Source organism: Odocoileus virginianus, chromosome 5 (genome assembly GCF_023699985.2).
Source record: "Odocoileus virginianus isolate 20LAN1187 ecotype Illinois chromosome 5, Ovbor_1.2, whole genome shotgun sequence".
Taxonomy (NCBI): domain Eukaryota; kingdom Metazoa; phylum Chordata; class Mammalia; order Artiodactyla; family Cervidae; genus Odocoileus; species Odocoileus virginianus.
Window position 1 is genome coordinate 33,256,101 of NC_069678.1, and position 20,865 is coordinate 33,276,965.

Sequence of the window (20,865 nt, forward strand, 5' to 3'; positions counted from 1 at the left end):
CTGACAGGTGGATTCTTAACTACTGGACCACCAGCCAAGAATGTGGAAGAACACTTGAACTCCCTCTCCTTGTACTGAAACATGAAACCTGCTTATGGCAAGTAATCTGCACTTGTACAGGGATCAGTTCATGTGTTTCCCTTCTCTCAGGGATCGCGGTCTGGCATGATCTGTTTTTCAGTGTCTTGTTTTATGATTTTTTTTGTTTCCTCCTTACTTAAGATAAGAGAATAAATTCTGACCTTTTGAACAAAAGCAGATGTCTGTTACTTTATTTAATTACACACTTTATTTAATTACACTTATTGTTATCAAGTTGTTCACAAAAACTTCTAATGATCTTTTTAGTGCCTGTGGATATGTAGTAATGTACCTTTATCATTCCTGATGTTGACATTTTGTGTTCTCTCTTAATTTTTCCTTCATCAGTCTTAGAAGGATTTATTAATTTTGGTTATCTTTTAACAAAAAAAATCCAAAAAAGCTACCTAACTTTCAGGTTTATTGACACTCTATTGTACATTTGTTTCTATTATTGCAATCTCAATTCTTTATTTTTTTCTTCTTAAAATTTGCTTTATGTTTAATTTGTAGTTACTTTGCCAATTTCTTGAACTTGATGTTTATATCACTTATTTTCTTTTTTCTTGTTTGCTATCTTATGAATTTAAGGCTGAACACATTTATTTAACCATGACTTTAAGTGAATTCCTTAAGTATTCATATTTAGTATTTTCATTATCATTCAGTTCAACCTAATTTTTTTCACTTTGTTACTGTCTTAATAATAAGAATTTCTCTAGTTATTCTCTGATTATTTATTTCTAGCTTAATTTCATTATGCTAATATTATATCTCTGTATATGATTTCAATTTTGTTGAAACTACAATTATGGCTCAGCATGTTGTTAGTTTCTGTAAGTATTCTATGCATATTTGAGAAGAATGCATTTTGTGCCTATGGGTTACAATTATATACACACATATATATGTAAGATAAATTTATTCATGTTATTTTAATAATGGAGTCCATTTTCAATCATGTTATTGAAATCCTATTCTATATACAGTTGACCCTTGAACAAACACAGGTTTGAACTGCGCAGATTCATTTATATTCAGCCATGTCTGACTCTTTGTAGCCTCAAGGACTGTAGGCCACCAAGCTCCTCTGTCCATGGAATTTTCCAGGCAAGAATACCGGAGTGGGTTGTCATTTCCTATTCCAAGGGACCTTCTCAACTTAGGGATTGAACCCGTGTCTCTTGCATCTTTTGCATTGGCAGCTGGATTCTTTACCACTGTGCCACTTGGGAAGCCCTTATTTTCATTTTACAGATATTTAAATAAAATAAGTAAGGGGGAACGTTCATGTTCAATTACAGATCACAGCATGTAGAATCAAAAGAATTAGGGTCTGAGTCCTGATTCTATCTGAACTGTTTCAATTTCCTGCCCTTGGGTAGGTCATCTATCAATTTTTTTTGTTTTTGTTTTTGAGACAAGAGGGCAGTATGCAGATTTTTGACTGCATGTGGGTTGGCACCCCAAACCCCTATCTTGTTTAAACTATACTTTAAAAAAAATTTGTAATCTCCTAAAATAAATATTTTTCATTTCTTGTCTACCTTTTCTATCAATTACTGAAAGGGGAGAAATTTTACCACTATGACTGTGAGCTAATCTATTCTCCTTGTAACTATTTTAAGTTTTCTTTTATGTGTTTTGAGGTAATATGTGAATATAAGTTCAGAATTATTCTAATTCCTTGTAGTTGAAATTTTTATTACTTTGAAATGTCTTTCCTTACAGTTGTTATCAATATGACGGTTGATCTAAATCATATAAGCTAACCATTACAGGTATGGAACCATTGAAATATGAATATATGTCCATAGAGCAGAAGATATTTAAGGAAAGTTTCTTGTATGAAATATAGAGTTAAAATAATCAAAAGTGAAAATAGAGACACAAGGAAACAAATACTTCTTTAATTAAAGCTATAAAATTTTCTCTGGGACAAAGAGATAATAAGGAGATATTGTGTCCAAATAAAATAGCAGAACACATAAAGAAAATAGGAGAAAAAGATACTTGAAATCAAAAACATGGTTATCAAATTAATACAAAATATGAAATTGAAAAAATCAGACACTCTCATAAAAAGAACAAAAATGAAGACATACATAAAATAGAAGTGAGAAGATAATAGAAGAAAGGAGGGACTTTAATGAGAAAAATGGACCTTGATATTAAGCCCATGAGAGCCAACATCTAGTTAATAGAAGTCTAAAAGCAGAGATAGGAAGCATCAGAGGGAAGAGTTATTAAAAAACAATATCAGGAGTCTCGAGCGCTAGCTGGCAGCCAAGTGTACGCGCTGAGGGATTAGCGGCCGCCATCGACGGTGCTTAGGTTCCTCTGGGCTCGTCTGCGCCACTCGCTCGCCACACACTCCGCCGTCATAAGCCGCCATCATGGTAAAGCTCGCAAAGGCCGGTAAAAATCAAGGTGACTCCAAGAAAATGGCTCCTCCCCCAAAGGAGGTAGAAGAAGATAGTGAAGATGAGGAAATGTCAGAAGATGAAGACGATGAGAGCAGTGGAGAAGAGGTTGTTATCCCTCAGGAAAAAGGCAAGAAGGCTACCACGACTCCAGCAAAGAAGATGATGGTTTCCCCAACAAAAAAGGTTGCAGTTGCCACACCGGCAAAGAAAGCAGTTGTCACCCCTGGCAAAAAGGCAACAGCTCTGCCAGCCAAGAAGACAGTTACACCTGCCAAAGCAGTGGTAACACCTGGCAAAAAGGGAGCCACCCCAGGCAAAGCATTGGTAGCAACCTCTGGTAAGAAGGGAGCAGCTGCCTCAGGCAAGGGAGCAAAGAACGGCAAGAATGCCAAGAAGGAAGACAGTGATGAAGAAGAGGAAGATGACAGTGAAGAGGAAGACGATGAAGATGAAGAGGAGGATGAACCAGCAGTGAGGAAGGCAGCTGCTGCTTTTGGTGCTGCTCCTGCCACAGATGATGAGGATGATGATGATGATGAGGAGGAGGAGGAGGATGAAGAGGATGAGGACCACGAAGATGACTCTGAAGAAGAACCTATGGAGATTGTGCCAGCCAAAGGAAAGAAAGCTCCAGTAAAAGCTGTTCCTGTGAAGGCCAAGAGCGCTGCTGAAGATGAAGATGAAGAGGATGATGATGAAGAGGATGACGACGATGAAGAGGAGGACGACGATGAAGAGGACGACGACGATGAGGAGGAAGAGGATGAGGAGGAGGAAGAAGAGGAGGAAGAGGAAGAAGAGCCTGTCAAAGAAGCACCTGGAAAACGAAAGAAGGAAATGACCAAACAAAAAGCAGCTCCTGAAGCCAAGAAACAAAAAGTGGGAGACACAGAACCGACTACATCTTTCAATCTCTTTGTTGGAAACCTGAACTTCAATAAATCTGCTCCTGAATTGAAAATGGGTATCAGTGATCTTTTTGCTAAAAATGATCTTGCTGTTGTTGATGTCAGAATTGGTGTGTCTAGGAAGTTTGGCTATGTGGATTTTGAATCTGCTGAAGACCTGGAAAAAGCCTTGGAACTCACTGGTTTAAAAGTCTTTGGCAATGAAATTAAACTAGAAAAACCAAAGGGAAAAGACAGTAAGAAATATGGAGATGCAAGAACACTTTTGGCTAAAAATCTGCCTTACAAAGTTACTCAGGATGAATTAAAAGAAGTGTTTGAAGATGCTGTGGAGATCAGATTAGTCAGCAAGGATGGAAAGAGTAAAGGGATTGCTTATATTGAATTTAAGACAGAAGCTGATGCAGAAAAAACCTTGGAAGAAAAGCAGGGAACAGAGATAGATGGGCGATCCATTTCTCTGTACTACACCGGAGAGAAAGGTCAAAGTCAAGACCATAGAGGGGGAAAGAATAGCACTTGGAGTGGTGAATCAAAAACCCTGGTTTTAAGCAACCTCTCCTATAGTGCAACGGAAGAAACTCTTCAGGAAGTTTTTGAGAAGGCAACTCATATCAAGGTGCCCCAGAACCAAAATGGCAAATCTAAAGGGTATGCATTTATAGAATTTGCTTCATTTGAAGATGCTAAAGAAGCTTTAAATTCATGTAATAAAAGGGAAATTGAGGGCAGAGCCATCAGACTGGAGTTGCAAGGACCCAGGGGATCACCTAATGCAAGAAGCCAGCCATCCAAAACTCTGTTTGTCAAAGGTCTCTCTGAGGATACCACAGAAGAGACGTTAAAGGAGTCGTTTGATGGCTGTATTCGAGCAAGGATAGTCACTGATCGGGAGACTGGATCCTCCAAAGGGTTTGGTTTTGTAGACTTCAATAGTGAGGAAGATGCCAAAGCTGCCAAGGAGGCCATGGAAGATGGTGAAATTGATGGAAACAAAGTCACTTTAGACTGGGCCAAACCTAAGGGTGAAGGTGGCTTTGGTGGTCGAGGTGGTGGCAGAGGTGGCCGAGGTGGATTTGGTGGCAGAGGCCAGGGAGGCTTTGGAGGGCGAGGAGGCTTCCGAGGAGGCAGAGGAGGAGGAGGAGACCACAAGCCACAAGGAAAGAAGAAGAAGTTTGAATAGTTTCTTCTATCCCTGTCTCTCCCTCTTCCATTTGAAAGAAAGGACTCTGGGGTTTTTACTCTGTTACCTGATCAATGACAGAGCCTTCTAAGGACATTCCAAGACAGTATACAGCCCTGTGGTCTACTTGGAAATCCGTATAGATAACATTTCAAGGGAGATAACCCTGTTGGTGTTGACTGGATATTCATATAAACTTTTTAAAGAGATGAGTGATAGAGCTAACCCTTATCTGTAAGTTTTGAATTTATATTGTTTCTTCCCATGTACAAAATCGTTTTTTTCCTACGGAGTTTTTTTTTTTTTTTTCTGCGTCGGGGGGTGTAAAGGAAAGCAGAATGTTTTATCATGATTTTTGCTTCAGCAATTTTGGGACAAATTAAAAGTCCTAGAACTCTTAAAAAAAAAATAAAATAAAAATAAAAAAATAAAAAACAATATCAGGAAAATTTGAACCTATACATTTAATGCATCCAAAATTTATTAAAAATATATCATAATATGTTTAATGCTCACAGTTCCATAATCCTAGAGTCTCAAAATACTCTCAACATAGAGATCAGATGAATTACTAAAAGATTCTAAGGACAAGAAGAAAATGAGTATATATGATATTGAGAAGTCAGAATGGCATGGGACTTTTCAGAGAACAGAGAAATTCTGTGATGATAATAAAGAAGGATGCCAGTTCAACAGCTAAGCAGCTGGCTTGGAGAATAACTAGTACAGGTGGGAAGAAGAGACAGAGGTATGTCAACAGGAGATTTCTATGAGAAAAAGTGGAACTTGTAGATTATTTGATGCACTTGTGAATTTGAAAAAATTAAAGCTATGCATTGAAACATTTGGCAAACTGAAAGGGCAGATCTACAGAAATCTAAGCAAGTGAAAAATGAAGACAATTATTTATCCCAGGAAAACAAGGAGTTACATGAAACAAAAATTTTAATCATAATTCTTTACATGAGCATCAGGAAATAATGTTTACAAAGTCATAATAATGTAATAATGCAATCACTGATTTAACTAACATTATAGTATTATCAAAATGAGCAAATAGTGGGAAATACAAAGGGAAGTTTTAAAATGTTCAGAAAACACAGCAGGGAGACAATGCCTGAAACTGATAAATCAAGAACTAGTGGGATACGAATATGTTCACAAATATAGCAGTAAGCTTTTTTTAAAAAAAAATAAAGCATTGTGTACATCTAAGAAGTCAATAATCCAGCCCTGTCTCAAATCTCATTTTTCTTGATCTCCATCACTGCTTACCTACCTTTCAATCTACTTGTCCCATGTCAGCTCCAGGGAGCACATAATGCAAATCTTGTCATTTTCACCAAGCTCTGAAAATCCAAAATAGAGTTCTTCAACTTCGTTCCATTGCCTTGGACACAAATCTTTCAGAGTCCTGAAGGCCATACACAGCCAGGTTTGTCACTCCTACTTTATCAATCCACTCCTTGTGCCTTCTATGCTTCAGCTACACTGACCATTTGTTCTTTGTCTCTTTTTTTAACAACAACAAAAAAGGTAAAATAAAGTAAAACAATTGTTTTACTTCTCTGAAATTATCAAACTTCTTGCCACACTGGGATTTTGATATATGCTGCTCCAGTGTTTCAAAGGGATCCCCCGGTGACTCAGCAGTAAAAGAATCTGCCTGCAATGCAAGAGACACAGGAAACGTGAGTTCGATCCCTGGGTTGGGAAGATCCTCTGGAGGAGGAAGTAGCAATCCACTCCAGTGTTCTTGCCTGGGAAATCCCATTACTCCACATTCCTTTTGTGTGTACAGACTCAGTAGTGTCTGATTCTGTGCCACCTCATGGACTGTAGCCCGCCGGGCTCCTCTGTTCATGGGATTCTCCAAGCAAGAATACTGGAGTGGGCTGCCATTCCTACTCCAGGGGATCTTTCTGACCCAAGGACTGAACCCACGTCTCCTGCATCTCCTGAACTGGCAGGCGGATTCTTTACTACTGCGCCACTTGGGAAGCCCACATCCCTTTTACACACGCACTTTTTGTTTCAAAAGTTATCTCCTTTTCTTTCCTTTCAAATCCCAGTTCAATAACTTAGTTTGATACTGATGACTCCCAGTACATTAAGGTCCTCTGGCTTGAGTTCTTCTTTATAGCCCTTACTCAATTTTCCCACTTAATTGACTGCCTGCCCCAAATCCCTTCTTTCCCTACTAGTAGACTGTAAACTTCAAGAAATGACAAACATTTTCTCTTTGATCATTATTGTACACCAGTACATAGCACAGTACCTGGAACATAACAGGTGTTTAATATACATTTTATGAATGAGCTAACAAATTAAAAATAGACTAAACATTCAAAACCTAGATGAAGTCTTACCTAGGTAGTTCTACTACTTACTAGCTATGTGACCTTGAGCAAAGCATTTAAACCTCTCTAAGTCTGACTTCCTCATATGTAAGTCAAGGTAAAAATATATATTTCAAAAATTATTATAAAGATTATATGACATGTAATATAGAAGTAAGTTTTACTCTGTGTATATGTTATATAAATGTAAGCTTTCTTTTCTTTCCTTTCTTTAAATCATTAATGATAACCATGGCATGTATTTGATCATAACATGTATTCTCTAAACTTAAAAGTAAAAGGAAAAGAGATGGCATCTTATCAAGGGTAGTGTGTTTCAAGGGGCAGTGGAATATCTATGTTCACAGAGTAAAAAGGGCAAGGTGTCCCTCAGCTTTAAAGTTTTCAACCCAGTTCATCATTATTCATATTCTACTACCAAAACAGGTTTAACTATAGAACAGTTCATAAGTGCAAAATATTTCATTTGTGGCTAGAATAAATGAGACACATAATCACGTCAAATGTACATTCAGTAGAAATTCCACTTTGCCATCTGTGAATTTTCACATACTTCAGTGTAACTGAGTTTCTAACAGAAAATCCAGCTCTCAAGGACATTATATGAATCTGTGACATGACTGTAGGACACTCGCTGGGAAGGTAAAATAATGAACAAGTTAGGTTTTTTTTTTTATCTAGCTAGGAGATTCACCTGTGAGAGATATCATACTGATAATAATTTAATCATAATTTTGCTATTATGCCATATTATTATGACAGTTAAGGTTATTCAGACCCTTTTAATTCAATAAAAGTTATTAATATATCAAAATCTTTTACTAGTAAAGATTTACATGTAGCCAATATTTTCTTTCTCTTAATAATGTGAAAATTATATGTTCAGATAAAAAAATAATCCTACAGCATGAGTGGCAAACTAGGTTTTAATTTGGATTCCAAACAGATATTAATTCTGAGAGGTCTTGGGTAACTTCCTTAAATTTTCACCCCTATATCACAAGTGTATTTCTCTTTCTCTCTCTCTCTATCTTCCTCTCTGAAATACTTGTTCACTTCTTCACCAAGATTCATTATTTAAAATAACTTGCCTCACCAGTTATGTTTCTGCATTTGTGTTTTTGACATCATCCAACTGTATTCCCTTCATGCCCAGACTGGAACTATAGTGAAAGCATATATGCACATTAGACACAGGTATGGACAAAAAGAGAAAAAAGAAAGAAAAAGAAGCTATGGTGACAATGTTGTCAGCTTGCCAAGTCTCTACCATTTTGATGTGATTTCCCCTGAGTCTGGCTGGAAAGACTGCTGGGGCCTTAGCCTTTCTTTTTTTTGGGGGGAGGGGGGGAGCCTTAGCCTTTTGACACCACATGGCAATCCCTCCTGAGCAATCTCTGTCTTCATTCCAGTACAGAGTCTCAGGTTTACAGACAGCATAGCAGGTCAATTCAAACTCGCCAAAGTGAGTGAAAATACTAACTCAGCCTATATTAGATCAAATCAGTCACCTGACCAGTACTTCTGAAAAGTTAACATGCCCATGGATCTTGTGATCATCTGGTTACAATGCAGATCCTAACTGGGGAGGTCTGGAGTGGGGACAAGTCACCGGGCCTTGGACCATACATAAGTAACAAGGACTGAGAATATTATCTCTATTCCTAAAATTCACGGATGCCATTAACTGCCCTGCTTCTTTACCTCTCTTTCCACTTCTAGATTTCCACATTGTAGTACTCTGCTTACACTAAAAATTAGAAAATAGAATTCTACCCATGTGAACCAGGCCTATATAGAATACGAAAATACTTCAAGGAGTGTTTTTTAGATTTTACAATGTTTCTAATTCTAAGAACGAATGGCATGGTTGAATGCACATTGGCTGTGTAATTACAGAAACTAAGTGTAAATTCCAATTATAGACCTTAATAGCCAGGATAATTTTAGGAAAAGTAACTCAGTCTTATTATCAGTCTTCTCATCCACAGAATGGAGATAATAACCTCTACTTCATAGTAGTAAACAAAATAGGATAAAATAGTCCCTAGTATACTATAAGTTCTTGATAAATGTTGGGAAAATCATGATTAGATACACTTGGCTCAGTGGAATTACTCAATACTATACAAAATTATTTTTAAGTTGGAATTTAGTGTGCTAAATATGGAAGTTTAAGAAAATGCTTTTTTTAAAAAGAAAAATCAAGGCATTATTAACTATTATATGCTTGGCAAAGAGACTCTATTTTTAAATTTTGAATTTCACTTCAGATAAATTATTTTGCATTATAAAGTGGCTGTGTGACAGATATTGAATATTTAAATCAGTTTTCACCACCTTTGAAATACATTTGTTTAATTGGAAACAAAATAAGTGGCTTAAAACTTCTGTAGACGCAGCAACTCTAGTTAATATTTTCTAAATTGTGCTTGAAAAATAAATATGTATCAAAAATATTTGATAAACAGCTAAATATGAAGAACATCCCCCCATAATCACTTAGCACATCAAGATATATTGATGCATTGATAGAAAAGTGTCTAGTAATTTGCTGCTAATCAGTTTTACGAAATGGATGACAGCAAGGTATTTATAGAGAGTTCTCTTGTAGCTGACATGAAGCTGCGCTTTGTGAACCGAGTCACCACTTAAAACTGGACTATGTAGGACAGTGTGCTATTGATTCAGACAGTCCTTGACCTTAAGTATAACACTTGCCTTAGCTGAGGAGGCCAACTTTTCATTTGGAATGTGCTATCCTTCAGCACCTTTGCCTTTTGATAATAATAAAACAGAAAGATTAGGAAAGCTTATGATGTTAATGCAAGAAAAGGCACCTAGCTTTACCCAAACCACTTACGCTGGGCAAAGAATGACAATCTCCTTTCCCAAGTCAGGCTTTGGGGATATTTTTAACTGCCACCCCCTCTTTACCATTTGATTCATGTTTTGAGGTGAGCAGTTCTGATTTCTTTTCAGCATCACTATTGTCTTTCAAATGAAAACACCATTTGAATTGCCTGCAACACCCTAGATTTGGGGTATGAAGAAATGCTGCTGGCATGTGATTCCAGCTGGGTTCGGATGTACCTGATTCAGAATTGGAAAACTGTGAAATACGTTTGGAGAACATCTCCCCTAGTGGCGCTTTCGCTTTCCATTCTCACAAAGGAGAAAGCAGAGCGCTGAGGAGGGAAGCATGTTTTCTGAAAGGGTCTTCTCCAGTTGGGGAGATGGCAGATCCCATAGTTGAGAGCAGCCCTTTTCAACCTAATGTTTAATTTTATTTCCTCCAAGTTACAACAATTTCTTGTTTTTCTCTTTGCTTTCTATCAATTGCTTTTAAAATTTCTTCTTCCATCTCTAAATATACAGATAGATCTGTAGATCTCCATATATCTCTATTTATAAGATTTACATCTATATTTTATAGACAAATGATAGATCTAAATTGTCTGTATATATTCATATTATATATGTCATATAGATAGACATATATGATGATAAAGACAAAAGCGAGAATAAAACACAAAGATTCTCATTCTCTTTTTCTCTCTTCTTTCACTCTTAGCCCTTTATACAATCCTGCTTATGGGTAAAAATAATAAGTACATTATATATCCATCAGAATTAATCTACAGGGATTCCATATTTGAATGGGACTATTAAGCTTGATGGTTGTCTTTTTAATGGTATCACATTTTGGTTCATGGCATGAGGAAGAAAATAGTGTTTTTAGAAAAGTTTCCACAATCTTCAATATCCTCACACACACACATACACACACACACACACACACACACACACACAAATCTGCTTCAAAATGTAGCCAACTCTTGATTATTCTGCAAATAGGAAATCACAGAGTATAACACAATTTATTGAAATCCATACATAATTAAAAAAAACATATCTAGTCCAACTGGTTTAAATTATTGTAGCAAATTTCCACCAAAACTGCTACAAATAACAAACAGATTCATTTAAACTTTGAAAGCTTTGATGACTTTCTGTCCTTTTTTCAAACACTGCAATGCCCTTAAAAACAATCAACAAAGGATAAGAAGAAAATGCTAAATTTAAATCCAGATTATATAGACATAACACATTTTAACCCTAAATTTAAAATGAGATATAAGTTTTATGGCTATGAATCAAATCATAATATGGTTACCCAATTCTATACACACAAATACACATCATTTACCCATATATGGATAACATTTTCATTATGTACCAATTCATTTGTCTGCCAGTGATGGCAATCCATACACTCTTTACCTACGAAACCCTATACTTATTCTAAGACAGCTCAAGTGACATCTCTCTCTTCTGTGAAGTCACCTAAGACTTCAGGATACAACACTTAAAAAATAAATAAAACGCATCTCTTAAAATTGTAATCTACCTATATACTTTTATTCCACTTTATAATGTCAGGTTTTTGAAGGCAGAGGTACACACATACACACATACACATACAATACATATTCTAAAATTTTACTAATTCCTTCTCTTCTAAAAATTCCATGTGCCACAGACGAAATAGGAAACTGTTGAAAATAATCATATTCCTAATATTGTGTAAATTCACAAATCCTATCATCTCAAATGATTAGAACATAAAGCAAATGATGCCACTATCTGAGTTGTGTGTGTGTGCGTTCTTCATGGAAAAAGTACCCATTCAAGTATTATAATTTTACAAGTACTCGATATCATCTAAAGCAAACTGGGGCAAAATTTATGACTAAAGAGTCATTAAAAAACTGAGGGAAACTTGTTGAACCACACTGTACATATGGGAAAAAAACATGAATGGTGTGAAAAATACAAGGCAATCCATACTTATTTTATTACATAAGGACCTAAGTGTGAATTTATCTAAGATGAGTGATATACCATGATTACTCTCATCTGAGAAAATCGTTATATGAAACAGCTCAATATCAAAACAAGGACACTGCTGTTTTTTATGGGCATAATTTTAGGTAAAGTAATTGCTTCCAGTGACCTTCCTGTTTTTGTGAGTGTTTCATAGGGCATTTTCAATGCAAGATTGTCTACAGCTGAAGTTCTCTTCACTATTTTCACTTTCAAGCAAGAATTTTCCCTGTTGTGTGTACCAGCCATTTGAATTCTAAAAATTCAAAGCAGTTAAGTAATTTTACATTCTTAGTCATAAAAATAACCACTTATTTATTTGTGATTCTATATATTTTTGTTAATGCTAGCTGTAAAGAGAAATCATAGTGCAGTATCGCAGCTTTAATTTCAAGAAATGCAGGCAGCAATTTCAGGTAGTTAGTCTTTCTTACAGACTAGTGTCTTTTCATATATTGAAGACTAGAGAAGCTCTTACAATGATAATGGAAGAACCTTATACATTTTCATTGACATCAAGTTGCCATCGACATCATGAAATTGACAAGGTAATGGTTTTCACACATACTTTCATTGACACCATAACATCAGAAGTGTCAGACACAATGGAAGTGCCTCCCATGAGATCTATTGGTATTAAAAAAAAGAATAGTAAATGCAAAGGGCTATGATGATATAATATTATGTCTCTTAACATTCCTAATTGTCCATAATTCATCTGATTTATAATGAACTCCTCATTACCTTTCACACCCACAAATTTAGGGAAGGGGAAAGGTGAGAAAATTGGAGGTAATAAGTGTTAAGGCTATTGTGATAGATGGAAAAATAAATTTTATCTGAAACTAACATTTATAAAGTACAATGTACAACTGTTCAAAACCAGAAACAGACTGTGGTAATGAGAAAATAGTCAAGGAACTCACACCAATTTGGTATTTCAGGTTAATTGCTTTATTATTAACACAGAGAGGTTGCGCATTAGTTCTGTATAATTAGACAGAAATTATGCAGTGTTTGGTAATTGTAGCAGAATTCTGTAGTTTGCTATAACTTTGTGCTGAACCAATATAAAAACTAAAGAATTACAGTCTTTAAAAAGAGACACACAGTTGGCATCAGAGCATAACTTGAAGCAGAAGCTGATATATGACAGATTTTCATTATTCTTGTGAGGTAAGTTAACTCGATCATATCTGCATGACAGGGTATTAATAAGATACTGGGTGATATTTTTAGTGTAACTAGAAGTATCTCTGGCTGCCACAGATTTAACTTGTTTTCTTCCCATTTATAAATACTTAAATTTTGAGTTACCTGATTCAGTTTATAATTTTAAATAAAGACTCTTCCGAAAAGTAGCTAAGATTGAATTTTTTCAGTGACCATAATTTTTAATATCTATAAAATTTAGTGCATCCTATGTTTCAAAGATGTACCAAGCATTAGAGACAGGGAGATGGCCAAGGGAGACAACATCTTGACTAGTAGACCATATATTTCTATAGGGAAGGCAGAGTCTGAACAGCTAATTTCCTACTTGTTATTTATTTACAGGACAGTTGAAAGGTATCCTGGAGAAATCATGGTGCTAAGAGATGGTAGAAAAAGACAGACAGGAGGGCTTCTCAGAGGAAATGGCATTTGTTCCAAAGCCTGAAAACTGAGTTGGCTAGCCGGCAAAAGAAGAGGTGAGGAGAAAAACATTCAAAGAAAGAACAATTCTATTTGAAAGCCTTGAGGCACAGAGTTTGAATATGGAAGATCAGGCTTGCATTCTGTGTTTCTCTAAAATGTGTTTCTTTTCATTCTACATATTTGAGTGAAATAGGCCCGAGTGAAGGAAGCTATGAAGAAAGAGCATCATCCAGTTCACTATAAACTGGCCCCTGTTGCCACTTCAGTGTATCTGTGAAACTGATTGGGAGCCAGGGAGAAGGGGCTTCCATCCTGCAGTCATTTTAACAATTTTGACAAGGATTCCCCTCCCCTTTCCCTAATTTATCTCAAAATATTTCTGCTTAGAATTCTAAAGATTAGGTTCATTTTTAAAGTGAATTTAACTCTTAGCTAATTTCCATATTTTTAGCTTAGAATATACTTTTTCCTTTAACTCCTGCTAGAAAGGTAGCAAGTTATACTTTCAGAAGAGGCATGTGCCAGACTGGCAATACAGTAATGAATAAGCATACATAATCCTGCCCTCACAAAACTTATCATCTAACAGGAAGTCCAATAAAGCACAGCATGTACCAATATTTAAAATTTTGAAATTATAAAATATTTCTAAACTATATGTTAGCATCTTAGAGAAAACAAAGATAACTCTGCAAATTAATTAATTCTGAAAATATATTCTCTTCCAGATCTAATTTTAGAACTATTTGAACTACTCAGTCAATGTCCAACATGCACCAAATGCTCAGGTATCTTCTGGGTGCACTCAGACCTTCTTCACACAGGCACACCTGCCATGCCCCAGGGATGCTCACAGATGAAACCACCAAAGAATAAGTGCAAAAGTTAACTTCCTATAGGAAAGAACTGGCCAGTGGGAGACAGAAAACAGTAGATACATTTTATTTCTACTTTCAACACTCAGCTCCAGAGTACAGATAATATAATACAGAGAGAACTCAGTCTCACTGATCTAGTCCTTGATTTCATTTAGTAGTGACCAGATCAATAATGGATCAGGCTTTCCCAGTGGCTCTATTGGTAAATAATCTGCATGCAATGCAAAAGACACAGGTTTGATCCCTGGGTCAGGAAGATCCCCTGGAGAATGAAATGGCAACCCCCTCCAGGATTCTTGCCTGGAGAATAATGCCATCTCCTGTTGATTCTCCTTTCTTCCCTGCTTCACTCTCCTTGACCCTCGCTTTTGCTTGGGCTAACATATCATAATAACTTAATAATAGCACACAAGCCATCTACTGATGAATTTGCTTCCCAGGGAACTCATGCTAAGACTGCTCACTTTTTCCATTAAAATATAAGTTAAACATCCTGTCCTATCACTGTCAATCCTCTATCAGTTCAGTTCCATTGCTCAGTCATGTCCTACTCTCTGCGACCCCATGGACTGCAGCATGCCAGGCTTCCCTGTCCATCACCAACTCCTGGAGCTTGCTCAAACTCATGTCCATAGAGTAGGTGATGCCATCCAACATCATCATCTGTCATCCCCTTCTCCTCCTGCCTTCAATCTTTCCCAGCATCAGGGACTTTTCCAATGAGTCAGTTCTTCGCATCAGGTGGCCAAATTTCAGCTTCAGCATCAGTCTTTCCAATGAATATTCAGGACTGATTTCCTTTAGGATGAACTGGATGGATCTTCTTGCAGTCCAAGGGACTCTCAAGAGTCTTCTCCAACACTACAGTTCAAAAGCATCAATTTTTCGGCACTCAGCTTTCATTATAGTCCAACTCTCACATCCATACATGACTACTGGAAAAACCACAGCCTTGACTAGACGGACCTTTGTTGGCGAAGTAACGTCTCTGCTTTTTAATATGCTGTCTAGGTTGGTCACAGCTTTTCTTACAAGGAGCAAGCATCTTTTAATTTCATGGCTGCAGTCACCATCTGCAGTGATTTTGGAACCCAAGAAAATAAAAAGTCTCTCAGTGTTTCCATTGTTTCCCCATCTATTTGCCATGAAGTGATAGGACTGGATGCCATGATCTTAGGTTTTTTAATGCTGAGTTTTAAGCCAATTTTTTCACTCTCCTCCTTCACTTTCATCAAGAGACTCTTTAGCTCTTCTTCACTTTCTGCCATAAGGGTGGTGTCATCTGCATATCTGAGGTTATTGGTATTTCTCCTGGCAATCTTGATCCCAGCTTGTGCTTCATCCAGCCTGGCATTTCACATGATGTACTCTGCATATAAGTTAAATAAGCAGGGTGACAATATACAGCCTTGTCGTACTCTTTTCCCAATTTGGAACCAGTCTATTGTTCCATGTCCAGTTCTAACCGTTGTTTCTTGACGTGCATACAGATTTCTCAGGAGACGAGTCAGGTGGTCTGGTATTCCCATCTCTTTCAGAATTTTCCACAGTTTATTGTGATCCACACAGTCAAAGTCTTTGCCATAGTCAATAAAGCAGAAGTAGATGTTCTGGGGGGACTATCTTGGGGGGGACTCTCTTGCTTTTTTGATGATCCAACAGAGGTTGGCAATTTGATCTCTGGTTCTTCTGCCTTTTCTAAAATCATCTTGAACATCTGGAAGTTCTTAGTTCATGCACTGTTGAAGCCTGGCTTGGAGAATTTTGAGCATTACTTTGCTAGCGTGTGAGATGAGTGCAATTGTGCAGTAGTTTGAACATTCTTTGACATTGCCTTGCTTTGGGATTAGAATGAAAATGGACCTATTCCAGTCCTGTGGCCACTGCTGAGTTTTCCCAATTTGCTGGCATATTGAGTGCAGCATTTTCACAGCATCATCTTATAGGATTCGAAATAGATCAACTGGAATTCCATCACCTCCACTAGCACAGTACACAGTGATGCTTCCTAAGGCCCACTCAACTTCGCATTCCAAGATGTCTGGCTCTAGGTCAGTGGTCATACCATCGTGGTTATCTGAATTGTGAAGATCTTTTTTGTATAGTTTCTATGTATTTTTGCCACCTTTTCTTAATATCTTCTGCTTCTGATAGGTCCATACCATTTCAGTCTTTTATACATAAATCCTCTATACATAATGAGGGGATGTCAATCCTCTATACATAATGGAAATTCAGTGAGATTACAACTTTGTCTTCCTTACTGCTTTATATTCAATACCTAAATGACTGACATATAGGAGGTGCTTGATACATTTTTACTGACTACATGAATTTATCATTGCTACAAAGAATGAACCTACCTTACTTAAATCTTTGCTAGGTTATATAAACCTCAATATGTTTATTCAGACCACAACTGGGTATTCAAATTGTTCTTACTTTTACCTATTTTAACCTGCCAGCATGGAGAATGGAATGGCAACCCATCATAGTATTCATGCCTGGAGAAGTTCATGGAGAGAGGAGATGGTGGGCTATAGTCCATGGGGTAGTAAAGAGTTGGACACGACTAAGCAACTAACACCTAAACTGCCAGAAAAATCTTGGCTCAGACTCATGATTAATCCATGTTCTTAAAAGTGGATTCTCCGGGTCAAAGGGTATGTAAAATTTTAAAGTGTTTTATATGCATTTACCATTCAATTTAAATAAAAATTATGACATTAATTTTAAACTATTGGCAATTCTTCCAGGGAACTGGGATATTTTCACAACAGCAACAGAGAAAAGGCATTGCCTGCTTCATCAGTTTAAAAACCACATGCTTTCATGGGATGGCAATGAGGGGGCTGATTAGGAGGGTCAAGCCAATGAGTCTAAAAACAAACATTTAAACCTTAAAAATCTTTGCTGTTGAAAACATCTTTTTTTTTTTTTCCTATAATAAGATCCCTCTTCCCACTACTCCTCCCAAAAGCAATTTACTTTTCAGGTCACAGAACCCAGCACCAAACAAATTAAACACCTTATCCATGGCTGTAAGCTCAAAATGCTCAGACCGATGTTTTTCACTATAAGCCACAAGCAAAGTGATTCCAGGGTGATTTTTCTGATAGTAAAAGAAATCCTGGAAACTCTTTACAATTATTCCTGCATGGATCAACATGGCATACAGCAATAGTCTAGAGATCAGTATGAGACAGGTTTGAAGCTGAATCCATACTGACAGAGAAAAACCTTCTATTCATCGAATACTTGAAGTACCTCATTTCCTATGGACTGGATTATTCCTTCATAAATTGTTGGCAACAACTATGACGAGTTTAGCTCCTACCTTTGTTACCAAACACAGTCTGCTGATCTGTGTGTAATAGAGGTAACAAAGTAGTCGGTTTTAGAAACCAAGAAAAATGTTTGAGAAACTAATCAGTCCATTCTCTGCATAAAAGGAAAAGCCACATTCAGAAATCTGTTAGCTATGAGGAGTTAGCCTGAATGCATCCACACCGGGCTTGGTATTACAATTTTATGTTGAAATTTGGAATTGCTTTTGCTTAGTATTGAGTTAATTATTGGAAAACTAAATTCAAATTGATAGATTAAAGATAGTCAGCTAACAGACTTTACCACACTATATCAAAACAATGTCATTGATCATTAGTACAGTTTTTTTTTAAGGGTTTTTTTTCTTTCTCTTGAAATCTTTTTTGACTACCTCAAAAAGTTCTTTGTAATATGTGATAAATGTGTTTAAATATGTTTTCAGACACTCTTTAAAAGTTTGAATTAAGTATGTATCTTTTAATGGGGACAACAGAACCATATTACTAATGAAAAGTGTAATCCCCAGGGAGTCAACAATCAGGTTAGTGGCAAACCTGGCCCCATGGGCTAGATGTAAACCACAGCTCTGTCCATTGTAGAACTTGAAGGGTTGAAATGAAATCAACACATGCCATCAATGCATTTCTGCTTTGATAAACATTGTTTAAATTTCCCCTGGCATTTAAAAAAAAAAATGTATTAAAAAGAATGTGCACAACGCAGGCTGAGCCTCCTCAAATATGAATGTGTTCGATCTCATATTTTTAGTTCTGTGTCTATTGAGAAAAAGCCATTTTTGCTCAACCCCAGTCTGTAAATTTCTGTGTGCTTATTGACATAATATGTAAATGTCCTTGACCAGATAAAAAGACAAAAAGAAAACTGCCTGCCTGCTTGCACAAGCCATGAAGCACTGCGAACCCTCTCAAAGACCTCTCTCTTATCAAAACAATTCTCCAAGGCTGAGCGGTGATCTGAAAAAAACTAAGAGAAAATAACAAAGAGAAAGAATCAAGCTTGCACATTTTTGACTTACATCTGTTGAAATATAATCTGACAAATAAATAAGCAAAAATATGAAGTTTTGCTGAAACAATTTCAATGATGCTTATTTTTTTAAAAAGGAAAAAAAACCCCAATTATGAGATAAATATTGCCAGGGGAACAAAAGCTGTTTGTTTACCACAAACTTGTTTTTTATTTCATTTTAAAAGACAGATGTGGTTCACCTTTAATATATGAAACTATGGTAGATTTGTATTCTTTTTAAAGCAATTTTCTCTTTTCTAATGACTGCAATCATCTGGAGCTAGTCAATGTCTAGTAAGGGTTAAATGAATGAATTTCAAGTTTATTATAATGCAGATAACATCTCCAAGCACTGTGAGTAAGTTCTTCACTTCACTTCTAAGGTCAACTCTCTACACCAGTTTCACCTAAGAAAATATAATTTTTAAAATATTAAATATATTTTTTTTTTTTGCTATGAAACTTGGACTTGATTTTTAATGACTGATTCATATTAGAATAAATCCCTAAAAGGGGTGTTGACTTAGAGACTATACTTCTCTTTGGAAAACTGACTCCATGTATAGAGTTTTGGCAACAGAAAAGAAATTACTGTCATAGTCTCAAAAGCTACCCTGCTTCCAGATTCATAAATGATCATTTCCTAAATCAATACATCTCTTAGGCACATTTTCTTAAAAATGTCAACTGTATATATTTAAATTTAACAAATACTTTATTCTAGCTCTCTTCATTTCTTTTGATCACTGGAGATTGTTCTGACATCATGGGGAGATGTATAAAGACAAATATTAAATGCTGCACTATACCAGTGATGTCAGTAGCACTACTGAATGAGATTTTCATTGCTAAGCCACATGACAACTCTACAGTTTCTGCCAGACATAAAGTGGACTTGTATTCAGTTGGCATTTCAGCACTTCTTTGGAGCACAACCACTTTTCAGAATTACAAGGTTACTTAATTGAAAGTAGATTTTAAAATTATAGTAGTTGTTAAATACTAGGAGCTAAATTTTCACTTGTATACTTAAAGCTGTTATTTGGAGCTGAATCGGGCAGGCAGTTTAACAAGGAACAGAAAATGTTTAAAATCACCAAGATCATTATCCAGTGAAATTAAAATCCCGAAACCAGAGGCCTCGGCATTGCATGGAAATTTGCAGGTGAATCCAGCATCCTCATGAGAAACACATCTGGATAGGCACCAGGATTAGATACCCTGAGGAGTATATATACTGGGGAGGAGAAGAGAGGCCAGCAAGTCCCCAGCCTGGGGGAAATCATGCCCCCGGGGCCTGCAGACATGGACTCAGGAGTACAATAGAAGAGAACTGTCAGTTTTGGTGAAAGCTGCTGTTAGTGTCCTGTGATGTATGCTCACATGCATATGTGTGTATAAATGTTCTTTCCCAGGCCTCTTTCCTACACCTTTGGGGAGAGATGGGGGTGAGAGATGTAAAATATGAAATCAGTGATCGTGAATTGATGGCAGGAAATGAACAGCATGCTACAAAAGTAGGGGGAGGCAGAAAAGTGGCCCCCTAAAGAGCGCACATCCTTATTTCAAAACTTGTGAATACGGCACCTTTCATGGCAAAAAGGACATTGCAAATATAATTAAGTTGAGGATCTTGAGGTGGGGTGATTATCCTGGATTACCTCGAGTGGGGGAAAACAACAGGTCTCTAAAGAGAGAGAGGAAGGAAAATCAAGGTCAGAGAAGCAAATTAACAATGGAAGCAGAGGTCAGAGAAGAGAGAAGATGGTATGCCGCTGCCTTTGAAAATGGAAGGGGCAACAAGCCAAGGAATGTACACAACCTCTAGAAACGAAAAGACAAAGCGATTGTCCACCACAGCCTGCGAAAAGAATCAGTCCTGTTAACTTCTTGATTTTCTCGCCAGTGAGACATCCAATTTTCAGAAATGTTATGACAAGCTAGTGGAAATTTGTTATAGCAGCAACAGGAAATTAATATAGATATTTTATTGCAATTTAAAGAAAGGCAATTTACATTCCATCAAGAACCTTTACCCAGTACCCATTTTCAATGCATAGTGATGACCAAGATGGCCTTAGCCAGGTTTATTCCTGAACTCCCTTCTCTTAGAGCATTTACTTTAGAAATGCTCCCTTCCCTGGGTTG

At 36.7% G+C, this 20,865-nt stretch overlaps 2 protein-coding genes across 2 annotated transcripts in view; one reads left to right on the forward strand and one right to left on the reverse strand.

The window, feature by feature from the left end:
• The window catches only part of SNX7 (sorting nexin 7), a 726,766-nt gene that overhangs the window by 549,277 nt on the left and 156,624 nt on the right, over window positions 1-20,865 (reverse strand). The gene's annotated exons all lie outside the window — the stretch shown is intronic.
• Window positions 2,349-4,872, forward strand: LOC110138709 (nucleolin). Its single transcript, XM_070467751.1, has one exon. The coding sequence runs from the start codon at window positions 2,478-2,480 to the stop codon at window positions 4,596-4,598; it is 2,121 nt and encodes a 706-aa protein (XP_070323852.1). The 5' UTR covers window positions 2,349-2,477; the 3' UTR covers window positions 4,599-4,872.

Bases quoted from the DNA above. Each gene is read 5' to 3' on its own strand.
- LOC110138709 (XM_070467751.1), top strand. From the start codon at position 2,478: ATGGTAAAGCTCGCAAAGGCCGGTAAAAATCAAGGTGACTCCAAGAAA.